This window comes from Helianthus annuus, chromosome 15 (genome assembly GCF_002127325.2).
Source record: "Helianthus annuus cultivar XRQ/B chromosome 15, HanXRQr2.0-SUNRISE, whole genome shotgun sequence".
In the NCBI taxonomy this organism is placed as follows: Eukaryota; Viridiplantae; Streptophyta; class Magnoliopsida; order Asterales; family Asteraceae; genus Helianthus; species Helianthus annuus.
Window position 1 is genome coordinate 49,484,331 of NC_035447.2, and position 19,263 is coordinate 49,503,593.

At 36.0% G+C, this 19,263-nt stretch overlaps 1 protein-coding gene and 2 long non-coding RNA genes across 3 annotated transcripts; 2 read left to right on the forward strand and 1 right to left on the reverse strand.

Annotated features, from left to right (window-relative positions):
* The first annotated feature begins 722 nt into the window (after window positions 1-722).
* Window positions 723-3,139, forward strand: LOC110909648. The gene is made up of 3 exons (XR_002575511.2): window positions 723-839; window positions 1,316-1,369; window positions 2,119-3,139. It is a non-coding gene; the product is annotated as an uncharacterized LOC110909648 (long non-coding RNA).
* A 3,768-nt stretch (window positions 3,140-6,907) lies between these two features.
* Window positions 6,908-8,653, forward strand: LOC110909650. Its single transcript, XR_002575512.2, has 3 exons — window positions 6,908-7,027; window positions 7,504-7,557; window positions 8,307-8,653. It is a non-coding gene; the product is annotated as an uncharacterized LOC110909650 (long non-coding RNA).
* A 2,296-nt stretch (window positions 8,654-10,949) lies between these two features.
* Window positions 10,950-12,091, reverse strand: LOC110911565. The gene has a single exon (XM_022156193.2). It carries the CDS (start codon window positions 12,023-12,025, stop codon window positions 11,069-11,071), a length of 957 nt encoding a protein of 318 aa, XP_022011885.1. The 5' UTR covers window positions 12,026-12,091; the 3' UTR covers window positions 10,950-11,068.
* Between the last annotated feature and the right edge of the window lie 7,172 nt (window positions 12,092-19,263).

A 19,263-nucleotide genomic window follows, 5' to 3' on the forward strand; every position in this document is an offset into this window, starting at 1 on the left:
ATTTTGGGTACACATTACATGATCTACATTAAACATAAGCATTTCGATATTGATATACATACTGGGTGGTTTACATTGAGCATAGATATTTCGATATGATTTACACAATAACACTTGACAATTGGTTTATACATGAACGATTTACATGGTGGTTGGTTTGGGTAAATGGTTTGAGTAACGTGGCGTATGTAATATGATACAAACATGGTGGATACGCGGCTGGTACTTCCTATATATAAATGTTTGTATAATATTACATGCCTTAGCGTTATCTAGATCATTTCAGTTTAGACATATTACGTTTTACACAAATAACATATTCTTCACAAGACATTATTTTTACAAACAACTTATCTTATACAAACTCATTTTACTAGGTTATTCATTTAACCTTACACTTCATTTATACATATCATCTGATCTCATCGTTTTTCATACAATTTATAAAACAAAACAAGTTACAAGGTTCATGACTGACTGTTATTAAACGTTTCTTTGTAACACCCCAAAACTTGTTTAGTTTAATAATAGGTGAAAATAAACAAATAATTCAACATAGTAATGAATTATGACAAAAATGATAAGTTAGTATTGGGAAAGCCTAAGTTGAACACTTTTTCTAAGTGGAAGGGTTCAATGTGTAAGTAATAAACTAAATGTTTTAGTTAATAAACAATTAAAACCAAACACCCATATTTGGGTTCTGGTCGTTCGAGAAAGAGAGCAGGCAAAAGAAAGGTGAAACCCTAGCTTCAAGAAATCAAGAATCGAAGCCAAATACATAAGATAATCCGGTGCATGAACCCTCCTTGCGAAAATCTAACCCTATTTTGTTAGTGGTAAGTTTAATTTTCTGAATTTGATGATTTGTAGAATGAGGGGCTCGACCCAATCTCGAATTTCGTGTCTAAATTTGAGAAATCTGAGTTAGGGTTACCTTCTAGAATAAGAATCATGTTTGATTCTAGGTTATTTGAAGGATTTTAGTAAAAACCCATTTTATGAAATTGTAATATGAAAAGGATGATCAATGTGATTATAGATATGTGAAATCTTGATGTATGGTGATGTTGTAATGCTTGAATTATAGAAAATTTATCTATGGTAAATAAAGATATGAATGAGGATCGATTTTGGAATGAACTATATGATGAACTAGTGGAAATTCATGCCTTGTATGTTTGTAAATAATGCTTGTAATTATGATGAACACCAAGTGTTCGATGAAATGCTTAAAAGAATAATGTATATGATTTGAAAGATGAATGAATGAAATGTTGATGTACTAAATAAACGAATGAATGTGTAATTATAGGCGTGATGGAGGAAGGTTCCAATACTAGGAAAACGGAAGGTTCACAAGATCGAGGTACGTTAGTGTACACTTTATGTTTTTATTATGTTGTCATATGTATAATAATCTCTAATGTATTAAATTGTTATGTTGGAACCGTGAGCGTTGAGATATCCGATTGTTGAAAGTAAAGTTAGATCCGTCATAAGCGGATGTTGAGAAATGATTATGATACGAAAGTTAATGCATCATACCCGGTACTTTTAGTCGAACCGGGTATGGAAAGCTATGTATGTTTCGTTGCATACAAGTCCTTGTTATATTTTCTATTTATATAATTTGATGTAAAACTATCCTTGTATAACAAATGCAACAAGTAGTAAGTAAGCGACAAATCCCTAGTGGATTTGGGTATGCTAACGAAAGTGGTGATAAGCTATGCATTTTGATCGATTGAAATTCAATCGTGTCAAGTAAAGATGGACGCCATCCGTTCTAACGGATAGCTTTGAATGCTATAATAAAGATGAAAGTTATAATCCGTTTTACGGATAGAAGAAAGAGTAATGTTGAAAGCAAATAAACCCAATTAAACGGGTTGAATGTGTATGCTTAACTCTCGATGAGAGTGTTTATGCTAAACCCAATTAAACGGGTCGAATGTGTATGCTTAACTCTCGATGAGAGTGTTTATGCCTAACCCAACTATTGGGGTAGTCGAATGCGTAAAAGTAAGAATGTTTTTGTATGGATAAAGCTAAAACGAAAGGTTATGATTTACTATGGTGATAACTAACCTTTTAAAATTTTGATTGTTAATGTAGGTAAAACACCTCTATAGGCGATTTGGAGATATGGAGCGAGCACGTGTTCAAGCCTTATTATACCAAGCGCTTCCGCTAGTTTATATGCATACTTTTGGGTTCACGTTTTGTTACTTTGATTAAATCTTGTTAGAAGTCTTACACTTGAAAACTTGTTGTTTTTGTTTGGGGTAGTTTAATGTCAATAGGGTCGTAGGTGAATGTCGTCTATTATGTCAAAACAGGGGGTATGTCCGTTTTACAAACGGGTCATGCCCAAATTTTGTAAAAATTTTACTATGTATCAAAGTTGGTATTTTGATGTCCGAAAAATTGTTCTTTTGTAAGTAATCTAACATTATGGAAAAGCGGACGTTACAAGTTGGTATCAGAGCCAAGGTTTGAGGGATTCGGGCAAGAGTCATAGTGCTCGAACTCAAACCGATGGCTCGTGCAAAAGTGTGCTCGCTCCGAGATCGCCAATGAGGTAAAACTTTAAGTTTTTGTTAAACACGAGTATGTATAGTGTGTTTATGATGAATATTTAAGTTAAGTATGTGACAGGGTAATTATGGTGGGCAAAAAAAATGATAAGTTCTAGGGACCGCACGGCCGGAAATGGACCCGAAAAGAGTTAAAACACTTAAAATGAAAGCAGCAGCGGATTAATAAACGACAGGCCGTCGCCGACGGCTGGGTGCCCGTCGCCGACGCCACCCCCTCCCGGGCCGACGCCCTATCTGTCTGTCGACGGAAACAAGTGGCCGACGCCACATTATGAGGCCCGTCGCCGACGGACCATTAGCCGTCGCCGACGGGTCGTGCAAAGTTGGTCCGCCAGAATTTTTTTTTTGTTTTTCACATTTTGAGTTGCCGGGTTATCCGAAAGCCTATTTAATGACTATGTAAGGTCCACATAAGGCCTAATAGATGTATGTAATCACAATTAGTGGTTACAATAAGAATGGATTCGTAAGAGTCGGAAGTGATGAATCGAATGATAAGATAAGAGTTACGAAATTTAAAAGATCAAAAAAAAAAATTGAAATGTAAGAATGTAAATTAAGTAAATGCAGACTAATGAATTATGATATAATGAAAGGCATGTAATGGTGTAAAAAAAAACTAGAATGCATGATTACAAATGTTGTAATCAAAGGTCGAAGTATGTGTTATATTGAAAGCTTGCGAATTATAAATTAAGTTCCCGTACTTCTCAGAAATGCCCGTTTTATGTTCTTGTCAAGTTATTAGAAGATATAATAAGTTATGTAAAGTTACGTAGATATTTGGCGATAAAGTAAAAATTTATAAAAGTCGAATGCAACGTATGGAATGGCATGAAATGAATGACGAATGTATAAAGTGGAGTTGGAAATGTATGATAATGAATAATGAAGGAAGTAAATGTAGACTAAAGTACTTGAATATGTGAAGGAACCTGAATTGATTTATAAATGAAAATGAAAAATGATAAGATTAGTGGTGAAAATAATTTGAAGAATGTGAGTTAGGTGGAATTCGTATGAGAATTCGGATAAATATATGCTTTGATAGAATTATGCATTTGAGGCTTGTACCTTGTACATGAATGGAATGATGCTTATGTGTATTTAATGGTTTGCTCTAGTATGATTAAGAGGCGAATATGTGCTAAATGCGAATCATACGAGCTTACTAGTAAAGGATACGTTGGAATTATGTTATATAGTTAACTTGAATGATATTTACTATTTGTAGAATCATGAAGCATTAGCCATTAGCATGTGAAAGTACGTGAAAGTGAATGCATATATGTGTATTGTTTGGAGGATTACGTAAATTGTATGTATGAAATACGAAGAATATTAATATTACGGTCTATCATATTTAGATGATTACATGTTCAAAAGTTTGAAGTGTGTAAGCAAGACAGTTGACTATCTAAAAGTCAACAGTATAGGGATATCATGAAATGGTCATCAGACACAAATGCTAAAGTAAAGAGTTAATGTATTATGTATTAAGTGATTTACGTGTTATGCTTGATGATAGATTAGTTGTATGGATTTGAAATGAGATAGTTATTAATAAATGTCTCGTTTATAAGTCAATTAACGTATGAATAGAAAGAAAATGAATAGTTGTATGTATGCTCACATAAGCTAATAATGTTATGAATGTAATAATATGTAAGGATGGAAATCTCGTCAGTTGATTCAAATATGGATAGCAAACGGGGTAAGAGGAAGCAATGAGGCAAGCATGAACATGAACACTAAAGGTAAGTGATTTTGCAATCACTTCAAATTTATCTACATGAAGGTGTATACATGTTTGCATATTCGAAATCAAAGTGAAATGTATAAATAAATTAGAAATGTTATGGTACGTTTTGTTGAAATTGTTGGCATAATGTTAAGCCGATAAGACCTCATTATAAGGGTAAATCGGTCATAAATTTTAGTTGAGAAGCTCTAAGGCAGGAATGAAAACTTGGCAATGTTGATGAAAGGTATGGAAAGAATATTAGTTGGGGTGTTAGCTAAAGACATTTTGTAAATATGTTCGAATTGAAAGTAAGTACAACGCGTACAACAATACTTATATACAATAAGTACTAAGTGTGATTAATTTTAAAAGGTCAAATTGTAAAAGACAGTAAATAATAATTACTTACGATTGCTAGAAGTGTTACGTAAGAAATGACATGGTAAATGATACGACAGAAGAACGAAAGGTACAGATGAAAATGCTAGAATCTGAGAAATGAATTCAAACTGGTAAGAATGAAACGTAATAAATTAAAAGTTCGAATCCGTAAGTGAAGACGGATTGAACAAGTGAGAATAAAAAGTAAGTACCAAACTCAAATAAGTTATACTGGTCAAATGGCGATTGTCGTTTGAACCCGGTATTTAATGTTCGGTTTGTCAAGTTTATTACTTATAGGTGAGCATAATGTATGGGCATGCATTGTCACAGTTTGGAAAACATTAACCATCGCAAAGTATAAATAACGAGTCAAGGGTTTTGACCCGCGCCAGGTACGTATAAAAAGATTATATTTTTAATAAGAGCTTAGGGCTCGACTAGAGAATGATGTGTCAGAATAGGATAACTGATACCCATATGTAAGAATGTATTTACAATTAGACTTCCGAAAAGTTAAACGAAATAAATGAAGTCCTTGCAATTATGCGAGTATAAGGTACGAACGTGTACCTCGATGCAACCACAATAGGTAAGGGGGCGTTAGTCTGATCGTGAAAGGTCAAACTGTGAAAGTTGACGAAATAACCAATAAAATGAAAGGATAGTATGTAAGAAATGGAATGTATGATATGTTTTAGCATGTACGTAAGAAAATTGTGAAAGAGCCAATAGGCGAACAAATACCATGTAGGACGCAATTATGAAAAGTTATGTGCTAACTAATTATTTATAGATAAATATAATGGAATTCTTCGTGAGATGATAGTAATGAAGCTAGTGGAAGGATGCTCACGAGTGGGAGCATATTTTATGAATGAATAAGACCAATTCTGGTACGGGAGGTACATATAAAGAAGCGGATCGATCCGGCACACGGATAACTGACTTATGCATTGAAGGCGAGGTTAGTAAAATGTTTAATTCTTGAATAATGATTAAGAATCTATAGATTTAATTGTAAGTATGAACAAAATGAATGGTAGAATAATTATGGTATGGTATACAATGATCGACCTGTAATGGTCAGCGTGAGAAGGTATGAATGTCGTTAAGAGGGAGGTCTAAAGGCCTTAAATGAAAGTTTGAGCTGAATTGGTTAAACGCTCGTATGGTGCTCATACACAACATACCTAGTTGTATCATAAGTAGTTTACGCAAGGAGCTAATAATAAAGTGTGCGAAGGATTAAATTTGAGGCTAAAATCAAACTTGTAATTAGTTCAAGCGACGGTAGTAACCGTAGAATGATGCTTTATACTCATATTAAGTATGAAAAAGTAATTAGGAAGTGGGTAGCTTTGTATTAGTACCACTAAGTCATTAAATGTTTATAGTATACGTAAGATGTTATGCTCAGCCCTCCTATGAACAAGAAAGTAATTAGAAGAACGTTATTAATGAGATAATAGGGTTTGCTCATGATTACAATAATGAATCATATCATGCATGATTCGTGTGCAGAATGAAATAAATCGATTTATTTATATTAGTAAATGTATGAATACGTTATGCTTATTTAGAAAGATAGAAACAAGTCGTAAGCATAAGCTTGTACGACCAATAGTATACATTCTGAATAAACTTCAATGAACGAACTGCCAGTGATGAGGTGTGCTAGGAACTAGCATTATAAAGTGAAAACGACACTAATAAGAGCTCTGGATCAGATTCTGACTTATATGTGATTATGAAAGTAATTTACTTGATTTAAGAACGGAGGGACAATGCGTACAAATACGTTTATGCAAGAATGAAACTCTGGCCAAGATCCCGAATGCATCTATGTTGTATTAAGCGTCGTGAATGAATAGATGAAAAAGTAAGAGTAGAAGTGGTCTAGTTGGAATGAGAAAGGTTTCGGGGACGAAACCTCCTTTAAGGGGGTAGACTTGTAACACCCCAAAACTTGTTTAGTTTAATAATAGGTGAAAATAAACAAATAATTTAACATAGTAATGAATTATGACAAAAATGATAAGTTAGTATTGGGAAAGCCTAAGTTGAACACTTTTTCTAAGTGGAAGGGTTCAATGTGTAAGTAATAAACTAAATGTTTTAGTTAATAAACAAAAATTAAAACCAAACACCCATATTTGGGTTCTGGTCGTTCGAGAAAGAGAGCAGGCAAAAGAAAGGTGAAACCCTAGCTTCAAGAAATCAAGAATCGAAGCCAAATACATAAGATAATCCGGTGCATGAACCCTCCTTGCGAAAATCTAACCCTATTTTGTTAGTGGTAAGTTTAATTTTCTGAATTTGATGATTTGTAGAATGAGGGGCTCGACCCAATCTCGAATTTTGTGTCTAAATTTGAGAAATCTGAGTTAGGGTTACCTTCTAGAACAAGAATTATGTTTGATTCTAGGTTATTTGAAGGATTTTAGTAAAAACCCATTTTATGAAATTGTAATATGAAAAGGATGATCAATGTGATTATAGATATGTGAAATCTTGATGTATGGTGATGTTGTAATGCTTGAATTATAGAAAATTTATCTATGGTAAATAAAGATATGAATGAGGATCGATTTTGGAATGAACTATATGATGAACTAGTGGAAATTCATGCCTTGTATGTTTGTAAATAATGCTTGTAATTATGATGAACACCAAGTGTTCGATGAAATGCTTAAAAGAATAATGTATATGATTTGAAAGATGAATGAATGAAATGTTGATGTACTAAATAAACGAATGAATGTGTAATTATAGGCGTGATGGAGGAAGGTTCCAATACTAGGAAAACGGAAGGTTCACAAGATCGAGGTACGTTAGTGTACACTTTATGTTTTTATTATGTTGTCATATGTATAATAATCTCTAATGTATTAAATTGTTATGTTGGAACCGTGAGCGTTGAGATATCTGATTGTTGAAAGTAAAGTTAGATCCGTCATAAGCGGATGTTGAGAAATGATTATGATACGAAAGTTAATGCATCATACCCGGTACTTTTAGTCGAACCGGGTATGGAAAGCTATGTATGTTTCGTTGCATACAAATCCTTGTTATATTTTCTATTTATATAATTTGATGTAAAACTATCCTTGTATAACAAATGTAACAAGTAGTAAGTAAGCGACAAATCCCTAGTGGATTTGGGTATGCTAACGAAAGTGGTGATAAGCTATGCATTTTGATCGATTGAAATTCCATCGTGTCAAGTAAAGATGGACGCCATCCGTTCTAACGGATAGCTTTGAATGCTATAATAAAGATGAAAGTTATAATCCGTTTTACGGATAGAAGAAAGAGTAATGTTGAAAGCAAATAAACCCAATTAAACGGGTTGAATGTGTATGCTTAACTCTCGATGAGAGTGTTTATGCTAAACCCAACTAAACGGGTCGAATGTGTATGCTTAACTCTCGATGATAGTGTTTATGCCTAACCCAACTATTGGGGTAGTCGAATGCGTAAAAGTAAGAATGTTTTTGTATGGATAAAGCTAAAACGAAAGGTTATGATTTACTATGGTGATAACTAACCTTTTAAAATTTTGATTGTTAATGTAGGTAAAACACCTCTATAGGCGATTTGGAGATATGGAGCGAGCACGTGTTCAAGCCTTATTATACCAAGCGCTTCCGCTAGTTTATATGCATACTTTTGGGTTCACGTTTTGTTACTTTGATTAAATCTTGTTAGAAGTCTTACACTTGAAAACTTGTTGTTTTTGTTTGGGGTAGTTTAATGTCAATAGGGTCGTAGGTGAATGTCGTCTATTATGTCAAAACAGGGGGTATGTCCGTTTTACAAACGGGTCATGCCCAAATTTTGTAAAAATTTTACTATGTATCAAAGTTGGTATTTTGATGTCCGAAAAATTGTTCTTTTGTAAGTAATCTAACATTATGGAAAAGCGGACGTTACATTCTTTAAACTCAAGTCATGAATCCCATTTTCACAAAACCTATGTATCTCACAGGCATTTTTATGCTGACGTACCTACTTTCATATGTGTTTTCAGGAGCTATCGTGTAGGATGACAATGGTGACACTAGGGCGGACCTGTGCCTTAGAGACTAAAAATAAAGATAGACTAGTTTAATTATGTCACGAACTCTTTGTTTTCCTGTTTAAGACAATGTATTACGCTTGTTTAATAAATAAAATGTAACTTTGATTTCCATGGTTATGAAACAATTAATTCTGTCCCAACACTCCCCGGCGTTTCCGCCGCGGTTACATGTTATACGCGGCCGGGGTGTGACAGAAGAGTTGGTATCAGAGCCAATGGTTATAGGGAATTAGGTTATTAGTAATGCTTTGACCTAGACTATAACTTTCTAGGACCCTAACACAAGTTATCTTGTGTTTAGATTTTAAAACATGCACCTCACCTATCCTTAGGTGATAACCACAACGAGAACTTCGATTCCGAATCCGCTTTGAAAATTAATCATCTGTTCTAGGATGATTAATTACTAGGTTTTGAACCCTCTGTTATAAGGTTTTGAACCCCTTTGAATTTTCAAAAGTCTCATCAAGGTTTTCGGGTTTTAATAGTGTGAACACGTGCGAACTGGAAGAGTGAATGCCTGTACCCTGGGTTTTCTGTCTAAGGCTAGAGTGTTCGTACAAATCCACATAATCGGACCAGTCACTCTTACCTGGGAACTCTTGGGGTGAGTGTTCACTTATAGGCGAACATGTCTTCGCGATACATTATTTTTGACCCATTTACTCTGACTAGACATTGCGTGTCGCTTGTTTGCTTTGCGATGCGTTACCATATTTCAAACATTAAAAAAGACACTATTGCCCTTCAATTTTACATAAGGTCCCTCTAATTAAAACACAATTTACATTTTTATACCATATTGATCTCAACCATTAGATCAAATATCCAATGGTTTAAAACACTTCTTACCCTTCTTACATTTTAGACACTTTTTACCATATCCCTACCCCAATAATATATATATATATATATATATATATATATATATATATATATATATATATATATATATATATATATATATATATATATATAAAATATATATTTAGTCTAACATATTAATATTATTATGAATTTCGAAACTTGTTTAGCTAAGATTTTAGATTCTATTGAAGTTTTAGTTTAACAATAGGTTATCCGTTATTGAATCAATAATAAGAATTTGTATTAGATTAGATTAAATATTATTATTATTTGTATTAGATTAGATCAAATATTATTATTATTAGTATTATTAATAATTTTAATCAATTAAAGGAGAGAATGACAAGTGTCCCAAAACAGGTTTCTTTTATTATACAGTATAGATTGTGTGATTTGTGTCAAAACAGGTGTTAAATTTTTTTTTTTTTTTTGAAAGGTGTGAATTATTCGCGAATGTCGGGATGTCTAGCTTACGTTGTCTTAATCGGGTCCGCGCTAGAGAGCCCCTCGCACTATAGATCCCCAATTTAAACTCCTTCAATGAGAAACCCCTATTACCCAGACTCGAACTTGAGACCTGGAGAGGAAAACTCATCCGGATCCATCATAGGTGGAACTTAAATACTCGTGGTCACCACAAGAGCACTAGTGATGGTTACAAAACACAATTTAAAGATAAGGAGCATAACTGAAGAGACTACCTTTTTTCCTGGCTTGGGCCCATTAATATTTAAGCCATGAGACACTGATCCATGAATCTTTTATCAACCTACAGCTAACAAACCCATTAGTGGTGAGTCCATTAAGCAAACATAACAAACCCATTAGTGGTGAGTCCATTAAGCAAACATAACAAACCATTATAAAGATTCTGGCTTGAGTGTCGAAGGGTGGTCTAAAGGCTTTGGCCCCGGAATCCCTTCCAATGAGCTATTTTGATGATCAACATATTCTAAGCAAGTTTGATAGAAACATCAATTTACATGTTGAAAAAAATATAAAGAAACAAGAACAAGAAGATAACTATTCGATCTAGATGGTTACAGAACCCCTATCAATGCAACTCATTGTTGTTGGTTTGTAATAGCACATAAGCGAGAACGAACTTGTTTTTCGTTAATTCACAGGCAATAACGTATTCTACTACAACAAGAAATCAAGAACAAAACATCGACCTAGAATATCAAACAAAAAGTCACAATCATTATAACAAGAAACACAAGAAACTGAGTTCTAAAACAAGAAACAAAACGTCAATAACAAAATCAAATAACAATAACCTATACACACACATTCTTATTACATAAACATATTTTTTACAAACAAGAATGAAACAATAAAACATAAATCACTAAAACATAATATGCACCTTTTAACATAACAATAAACTCAAGCTTTCCCTTCAATCCTAGCCCACGTAAGACCAACACAAGCATCAACAAAATCTTCATCAATAAAATCCGTCGAGTACACTTGCAACCGGTCCGCAATATTTTTCGCAAAACATTGCGCAATAAACAGCCTCCCACACCCATGGATCCGGTTTGTAACCGGTTTAACACACAAAACCGGGTTATCCGCTTGTGGTGTCACCGTATTCTCCACCCGATAAAAATATTTCCGCGAGCTAACCGGCGGTTGCAGACCCAAATACTTCAAATTACTCTCGAATTTCGTTGCGGGCAAATCCGTGTCGATCCAATTATCTTTCAAATAACCCGAACTCCAAAACGGGCTACCCGTTTTCGGCGGGTCCGAATTTCGAGGCTTCCAGATGCAAATAATTCGTTTGGGTAAAATCTCAGCCACTGTTTTGTTAAACACTTGGTCATCTTGATGGACCAAATATTCCCCTAGTTTTTCCTCCAAATATTTCTCGAATTCGGGCGGGTCAGTGTGCCCGAATTCGGTGCGGATCTCGAGAATTATTATTTCAGACTCAGTTTCCGAAATAAACTTCTTGACGTCTTTAATTACGACGTCAATACTATACGTGGCCATAATCCCGTGACAGACTTTTCGGTTTTCGTTGACACGAATATCGAGAAGTCGGGTCCCGAGTACGAGTTGTTTGTAGATGGAGAGGGATTGGCATTGCGCGAACGGGCGAGAGATCATTCGGATTCCGATCTTGTTGGTACCGGAATCATGGGTTCCGGGCCACACAATCTGGTTAATATGGATCTTTTCCGGGTTGAGGCCGGCAATCCAGTTTTTCCGGTCGGTGGGGTGGTGATCGGAGCCCGGAAAGTTGCAGCCGCAGCTCTTTTCTAGTTCCCGGAGAGTTTTTTTCTCGTCGGCGATCAGTTTCCGGCGTGTCACCTGTTTAGAGCATTGTGCTCCCATTTTTTTTTTTTTAATTTTGTGTTTTGCAATCTGTGAAGATTTGATTGGTTTTGTGGATTTAAAATGTATGATCCTGTTTATTCTTTATATAATTTTAAGCCGTCTTTTTCTTTGTACTGTTGATTGCTAAAGCCAAAATGCATTGTGTTAAGTTGTACCTTGTGCTTTAAGACTTCTTAATTTTAGGTTTTGTTTCCTTTTTGAATAATTATTTTATATTATCATGCACCTAGTTTTTATTGGCTCATGCTATTCCTACACACCTTAAAATTTTATTTTCACATACCTATATGTATACGGTACGTATAGAGTTATACGAGTCGTATAACATTATACGATCTAAACCACATATAATGTTATACGAACCGTATAAAATGTTATATGACCTAATATTTTCTCCATTTATACGAGCCGTATAACATTATATGGTCCAATATTTGTCATGTCGGATTATTTTATACAGGTCTTATAATGTTATACGGCCCGCATACATGGTGTGAAATTAAGATTTTGAGATGTAGCTTTATTAGGACCCTTTTTATTAGACATAGAAACTGAGGACGAGAAGCAGTTTTGCACAAGTTTAACAGACACTTGTATAACCATTGTATTACATTTGTAACAACTGATATAAATGATTATATGATTAACGATTCTTACAAGTGTGTTTAAAATTAGTTATGTATTAAACAAACCATACGATTCTTATGATTGTTGGTTTTAAGATTAGATGTGTATTAAACAAACATTGTAATTATGTTTATAACAGCTGATATAAATGATTATATGATTAACGATTCTTACAAGTGTGTTTAAAATTAGTTATGTATTAAATAAACCATACGATTCTTATGATTGTTGGTTTTAAGATTAGATGTGTATTAAACAAACGTTGTAATTATGTTTATAACAACTGATATAAATGATTATATGATTAACGATTCTTACAAGTGTGTTTAAAATTAGTTATGTATTAAACAGACCATACAATTCTTATGATTATTGATTTTTAAGATTAGATGTCTATTAAACAAATGTTGTAATATGATGTGTTGTGCTTGTGGTTGTGGGTGGGGTGGGTGTTGAAATTGATTGATTGGTGGGCCGGCACGATAGGTGTTATCAAATGTGTGGTTGGCAAAAAGAAGATCCTAGAGCCGAATGTGTGTATATATAACTTTTGATTAGATATATCTATATCTATACTATATAATAAAAGAAACCACTTGTTATTATTTTAGATAATCTTTAATTGTAGATAATTATTATTTAATTTAAATTATTAAATATTAATTAAATTAAATAAATATAACTTAACTTCAAATCATACTCATTTATCCAAATTTTATTTTCAAATTAAAATTAATATGATGATTATCTTTAGTTATGAGAAATATTAATTTAATCTAGATAGGGTTTTAGAAAATTTGGAGATTTTAATGCATGAAATTAAATAATACGTACGTACTGCTTTATTATATATAATTATATATCCGTGAAAAGAAAGCAATGTATAAAATATGATTTTTTATCCATTTCTTGCGGAAGTCTCATATTTTTTTCTACGTGTCACTCACTTTGTGGTGCTTTCTCGCATTATTTTCCTATTTATCTCTCATAATAATACTTGTTAGGGCTGGATTTTTATTATAGGTGATCCTTATATGTGATCCTAACCAGTGATCCTTGTTTCCTTGGCAGACAGTGATCCTCAGCAGGACTTCAGGATCAGGATCATGGGACATTATAGTGATCCTCATACTAACGGCCACTTCCACTTAATACAATATTGTTTTGCAGGAACATCTAGCAGGATACGCTCTAGGCATCATGATCAAGGGACGCGTCTTCACAATTATGGCAAGAGCTTAATTGAAGATAGACGTTGCACAGGATATGGAAACTTGGCTTGATTTATGGGCGGCTATTTAGGCTAGATTGTATCTCATTTCTAAAGGGGTAATGAGCTGAATATTAGTTTAGCTACCTAAAATAGGTCACCTACACACGTATAAATACCACTCTTCCTCATTCGGAAGAACACACACGACACACAACACAATTCTCACACGCTTAGACACTCGAAACTATAGTGATCCTTGTACTCAGCTCATTATCATCCGAAGTTGTAACTATATTTTTCTTATATTGAAGTTGGTGATCGGTAGTTGCCATCACCCGAGGTTTTTTATGCCGGAGATCATACATTGATCAAGGGCTTTTTCCTCGTATAAATCATTGTGTCTTTGCATATTTCTCATAAAAGTGATCCTTTACTTTTATAATTAACCAAGCATCATACCCCGTTTACATAAAGTTTGGTTACATTATCCTTGTGTGATTTTTGACCAAAACAGTTTGGCGCCCACCGTGGGGCAATTGGTGCTTCATTCATAAGAAAACCTTTTGTTCGAAATCATTTCATAGAATTACATGGCTTCATCATTGAAAAACATGTCCACGGCAATGTCTGCAGTCACCTCGTCCCAGAACGTTCTGCCTCCACCACCGGCAGGATCCCAGAAGAATGCTGAGAAGAGACAAACTCCTACCACTTCTAAAACTCCATCTCCTTCTGCTATGAATTCTTATATTCCCAGTACTAGTGATGTATTTACTTTAATTTTGCAGATGAAGGATCGTATGCAGCGGCAGGATGAAACTAATGAAAGGATCCTCAGGGAAATTGGAGATCTCAAAAGACAGAAGAAAACGGCAGAGGATCATTCTCCATTAATGCCCAAATCCTTGAGCTTTGATACTCCAATGATTACTTCTCAGCCATCAGGAATTCCAGACGTGCAAATCATGGGAGAATCAAGAGGATTGCACCACGGATCGACAGCAATGACTCAGGCATTAGGCTCACACTTCCAGCCGGCAGGATCCTACCCCCAGCATTTAGGATCCTTCATGAATCCGGGAGCCTATCCGGGGGCACAGCAGTTTCAAGGATCCTACTTTGTTCCAGGATCATTCCAGGGCCAAGGATACTCCTTTGTTCCAGGATCATCCCAGGTTCAAGGATCCTCCTTCGTTCCAGGATCATCCCAGACACCAGGATCCTTCCAGATACCAGGATCCCTAAAAAGTTTGCAAACAGGAAGTCTAGATGTCCATCAAGGGGACTTCATTCCAATGCAGACCATTGCTTCCACTGGTCCCTCCGTTGTTCCAGAATCCCAGCAATATGGGTTCCCTAACTTGAACCCAATGGGAGGTAACACTTTAAATAATTATCCTACCACTAACCATGGATTCATGCAGGATACAGGTACCAATCATGCTATGGCCAGGGAGTTGCAGAAGCTAAAAGATATGATCTCAAGTGTTCCAGGGGTAGTCAGGCCTATCCCAGAGATTGCAGATGGAAGCCACAAGGTATCTCGCTTTGCACCACCAATTTGTGATGCAGAGGTACCCAAAAGGTTCCATATCCCTACCATGAAGCTGTATGATGGCACAACGGATCCAGAGGAGCATATAGCACAATACAGGGAGAGGATGGAGATCAATCCTATCCCAGAAAAGTTGAAGGAAGCATGCCTATGTAAAGGCTTTGGATCCACTCTTACTGGATCAGCTCTTAAGTGGCTGCTAAGTCTTCCCCCCTACTCTATTACTTCATTTGCTAATTTAGTTAATTTATTCAATAACCAATTCTCTTGTAGCAGAAAATTTGAAAAATTAACTAGTGATTTGTACAGGATAACTCAAAATCATAATGAATCATTAAGGGATTATATAACTAAATTTAGTAAAGAATCCTTGGACATTCCCAACTTGGATATGGCTACGGCTGTTGAAGCCTTCAAAATGGGACTGCTTAAGGATTCATTATTCTATGATGATCTTGTTATGACACCATGCAGGAATCTAGATGAAGTAAGAACTCGAGCACTCAGGTTCATCCGGCTAGAGGATGACAAGAGGATCCAGGAGAGACAAGTAGGATCCTCAAAACAGGAGAAGCAAGGATCCTCCTTCAAGAACAACAAATTCAAATCCTACCATAGAAATGAGAACAAGAATGTGCATGCTGTTGACCAAGAAGAGGATGATGAAGATTATCCTCCAATCTCAGAATATTGTTTTTCCGTTGATAATCATGAACTGATCCTTGCAATGCAGAATCTAGGTGAAAAAGCTAGATGGCCCAGGAAGAATGATAAACCATCCGGGACTAAAGACAAGTCAAAATGGTGTGCATACCATGAGGATTTCGGGCATCTAACTGAAGAATGCATAGCTTTAAGGAAAGAGATTGGATATCTGTTAAGCAAGGGGCACCTAAAAGAATTATTGGGAAGAAAAAAGCAAAGGACTCAGGATCCTGAAAGGATCCCCGAAAAAGCTCCAGCACCTCCGGCAAATGCACAAGTGATCAACTTTATATCCGGAGGATCAGACATCTGTGGTACATCCTTCTCGGCGGCCAAAAGACATGCAAAAGAATCAAAAATGGATAATGGTGAAAGGCCTATTAGAACATCAAGTGTCTCAGAAGGGAATATGATAACATTTGATGAGGATGATCGCATTAACATTCAGGATCCTCACCATGATAGTTTAGTTATCACTCTCTTTATCTCTAACCATTTTGTCCGCAGGATCCTTATCGACGGAGGAAGCTCAGTGAACATTATCCAGCTTGATGTTCTGAAGAGAATGGGTATCCCAGAATCAGACATCACACCAAGATCCTCCGTGCTTGTAGGATTCAGTGGAGAAACAAAGAAAACTCTGGGGGACATCAAACTCCCAATCTACGTGGAAGGATTACATAATTATCAGAAATTTTGTGTTATTGACTGTTTATCTTGTTGCAACGTTATCCTTGGCAGGCCTTGGATACATGATATGAAAGCAGTCCCATCCACCTACCATCAATGTGTAAAGCTCCCTAGCCCATGGGGGATAATCAAGATCGACAGTGATCAGCAGGAGGCTAAGGATTGTTATACCTCATCTATGAAGCCAACCTCGAAGCCAAGGGAGCAATAGCAATTACAGTATCCTCCAAGGAATACCTTGGAGGCAAGGGAACAGGATGTGGACGAAATCCTTTTGGATCCTAGTGATCCTGAGTCAGAAATCTATATCGGGTCAGGGATCCTTGGCAAGATGAAAGAAGACTTACTATCCTTCCTCAGAAGACGAAAATCCACCTTTGCTTGGAAACATGAAGACATGACAGGTATATCTAAGGATATTATTACTCACAAACTTGGCATTGACAGGTCTATCAAACCAATCCATCAAAAAAGGAGGAAGTTTGCACCAGAAAGGAATGCCATTATCCAAGAAGAAGTAGAGAGACTACTTCGAGCAGGTATTGTTTTGGTCAAAAATCACACAAGGATAATGTAACCAAACTTTATGTAATTGGGGTATGATGCTTGGTTAATTATAAAAGTAAAGGATCACTTTCGTGATAAAGATGCAAAGACACAATGATTTATACGAGGAAAAAGCCCTTGATCAATATATGATCTCCGGCATAAAAAACCTCGGGTGATGGCAACTACCGATCACCAAACTTCAATATAAGAACAAAAATGATTACAACTTCGGATGATAATGAGCTGAGTACAAGGATCACTATTGTTTCGAGTGTCTAAGTGTGTGAGAGTTGCGGTGTATGTCGTGTCTGTTCTTCCGAATGAGGAAGAGTGGTATTTATACGTGTGTAGGTGACCTATTTTAGGTAGTTAAACTAATATTCAGCTCATTACCCCTTTAGAAATGAGATACAATCTAGCCTAAATAGCCGCCCATAAATCAAGCCTTGTTTCCATATCCTGTGCAACGTCTATCTTTAATTAAGCTCTTGCCATAATTGTGAAGACGCGTCCCTTGATCATGATGCTTAGAGCGTATCCTGCTAGATATTCCTGCAAAAATAACATTGCATTAAGCGAAGATGATCGTTAGTATGAGGATCACTATAATGTCCCATGATCCTGATCCTGAAGTCCTGCTGAGGATCACTGTCTGCCAAAGAAACAAGGATCACTGGTTAGGATCACGTATAAGGATCACCTATAATAAAAATCCAGCCCTAACAATTGCCCCCAAAATATAAGGAGTTTATTGTAAATAGACGAGTTATATTTTGTTTCGATCTTATCTCCAACGGGCCACTCCGAATAACTAGCCGTTACATATGGACTAGCCGTTGCGATCATTACGTCATAGATGTGACAATCCCTGCAAATCATGATTATAAATAGGAGATAGGGTTAGGATCACTCTGCATTTAAATTCGAGATATCTTCCCTTTATAATCGCTATCGAAGACTGATCAGGTATCCTCTTCTTCTCTCTTTCCTTTCTTCCTTCTCTTTGCTCTGTTTTTTCTGCTCCGTCTTTGTTTCTGTTTCGTCACAAACATGTTGCTCCGGAATTCTCCACACAAGGATTCCAAGAAGGATAGTCCCTTAAAAAGCCAGGGGATTATCAAGGATTCTCCTACGGAGAGGTGCTGCTTTACTGATGTTCACATAGACAAAATTCGTCATTGCTTTCCAGCGAACGCTAGTTTCAAGTCCTTCACACCTACCGCTCTGAGTGACTCTGTTTCGAATACCTGGGTGGCTTTTCCTGCTACTCCATTCACCATGGGGTATTCATATCCTTTTCCATCGTTCACCCAATCTTTCTTTTCCTTAACCGGCATCTCATATATCCAAGCTATGCCGATGATCTGGAGGGTTCTGTATACCTTTGAGAGGATCATCGAGCAGGAAGGGATTGATCTAGGGATGGCGGAGTTAGCTGAGTTTTACGATCTCACCACCTTTGGTTCTCACCGGTATTTGTTGAAACGGAAAGCCGGGGAGGATCACCCTGTCTTCAAAGTTACTAAGAACGATACAAACTGGAAGCGTCGCTTTTTCTTTGTTAGGAGGGATTCCATCCCAGATGGGAAGGATCTGCCCAAGGAATGGGCCACTCATGGTAGGATAGAGGATCCTCGAAGGATCACTATCAGCCCTGTCTCATATAATGAGGATCACTAATATCTCTTTTTATCTCTTGTGCAGCTATATCCATTGCTCATCTGAAATTAAGCCCTGCTGCAAAAGAGAGAGTCCTAGCTTTTAAAAAGCTTAATCCTGAAATCAGAAGTTTCCAAGTCACCGTCCAAGATTCTCAAGAGATATCCTCTGCATCTGCCACAATGTCAAGTAAGTATCCTCATAGAAAGTAAGTTTTATGTAAGAGTATTTAATTTA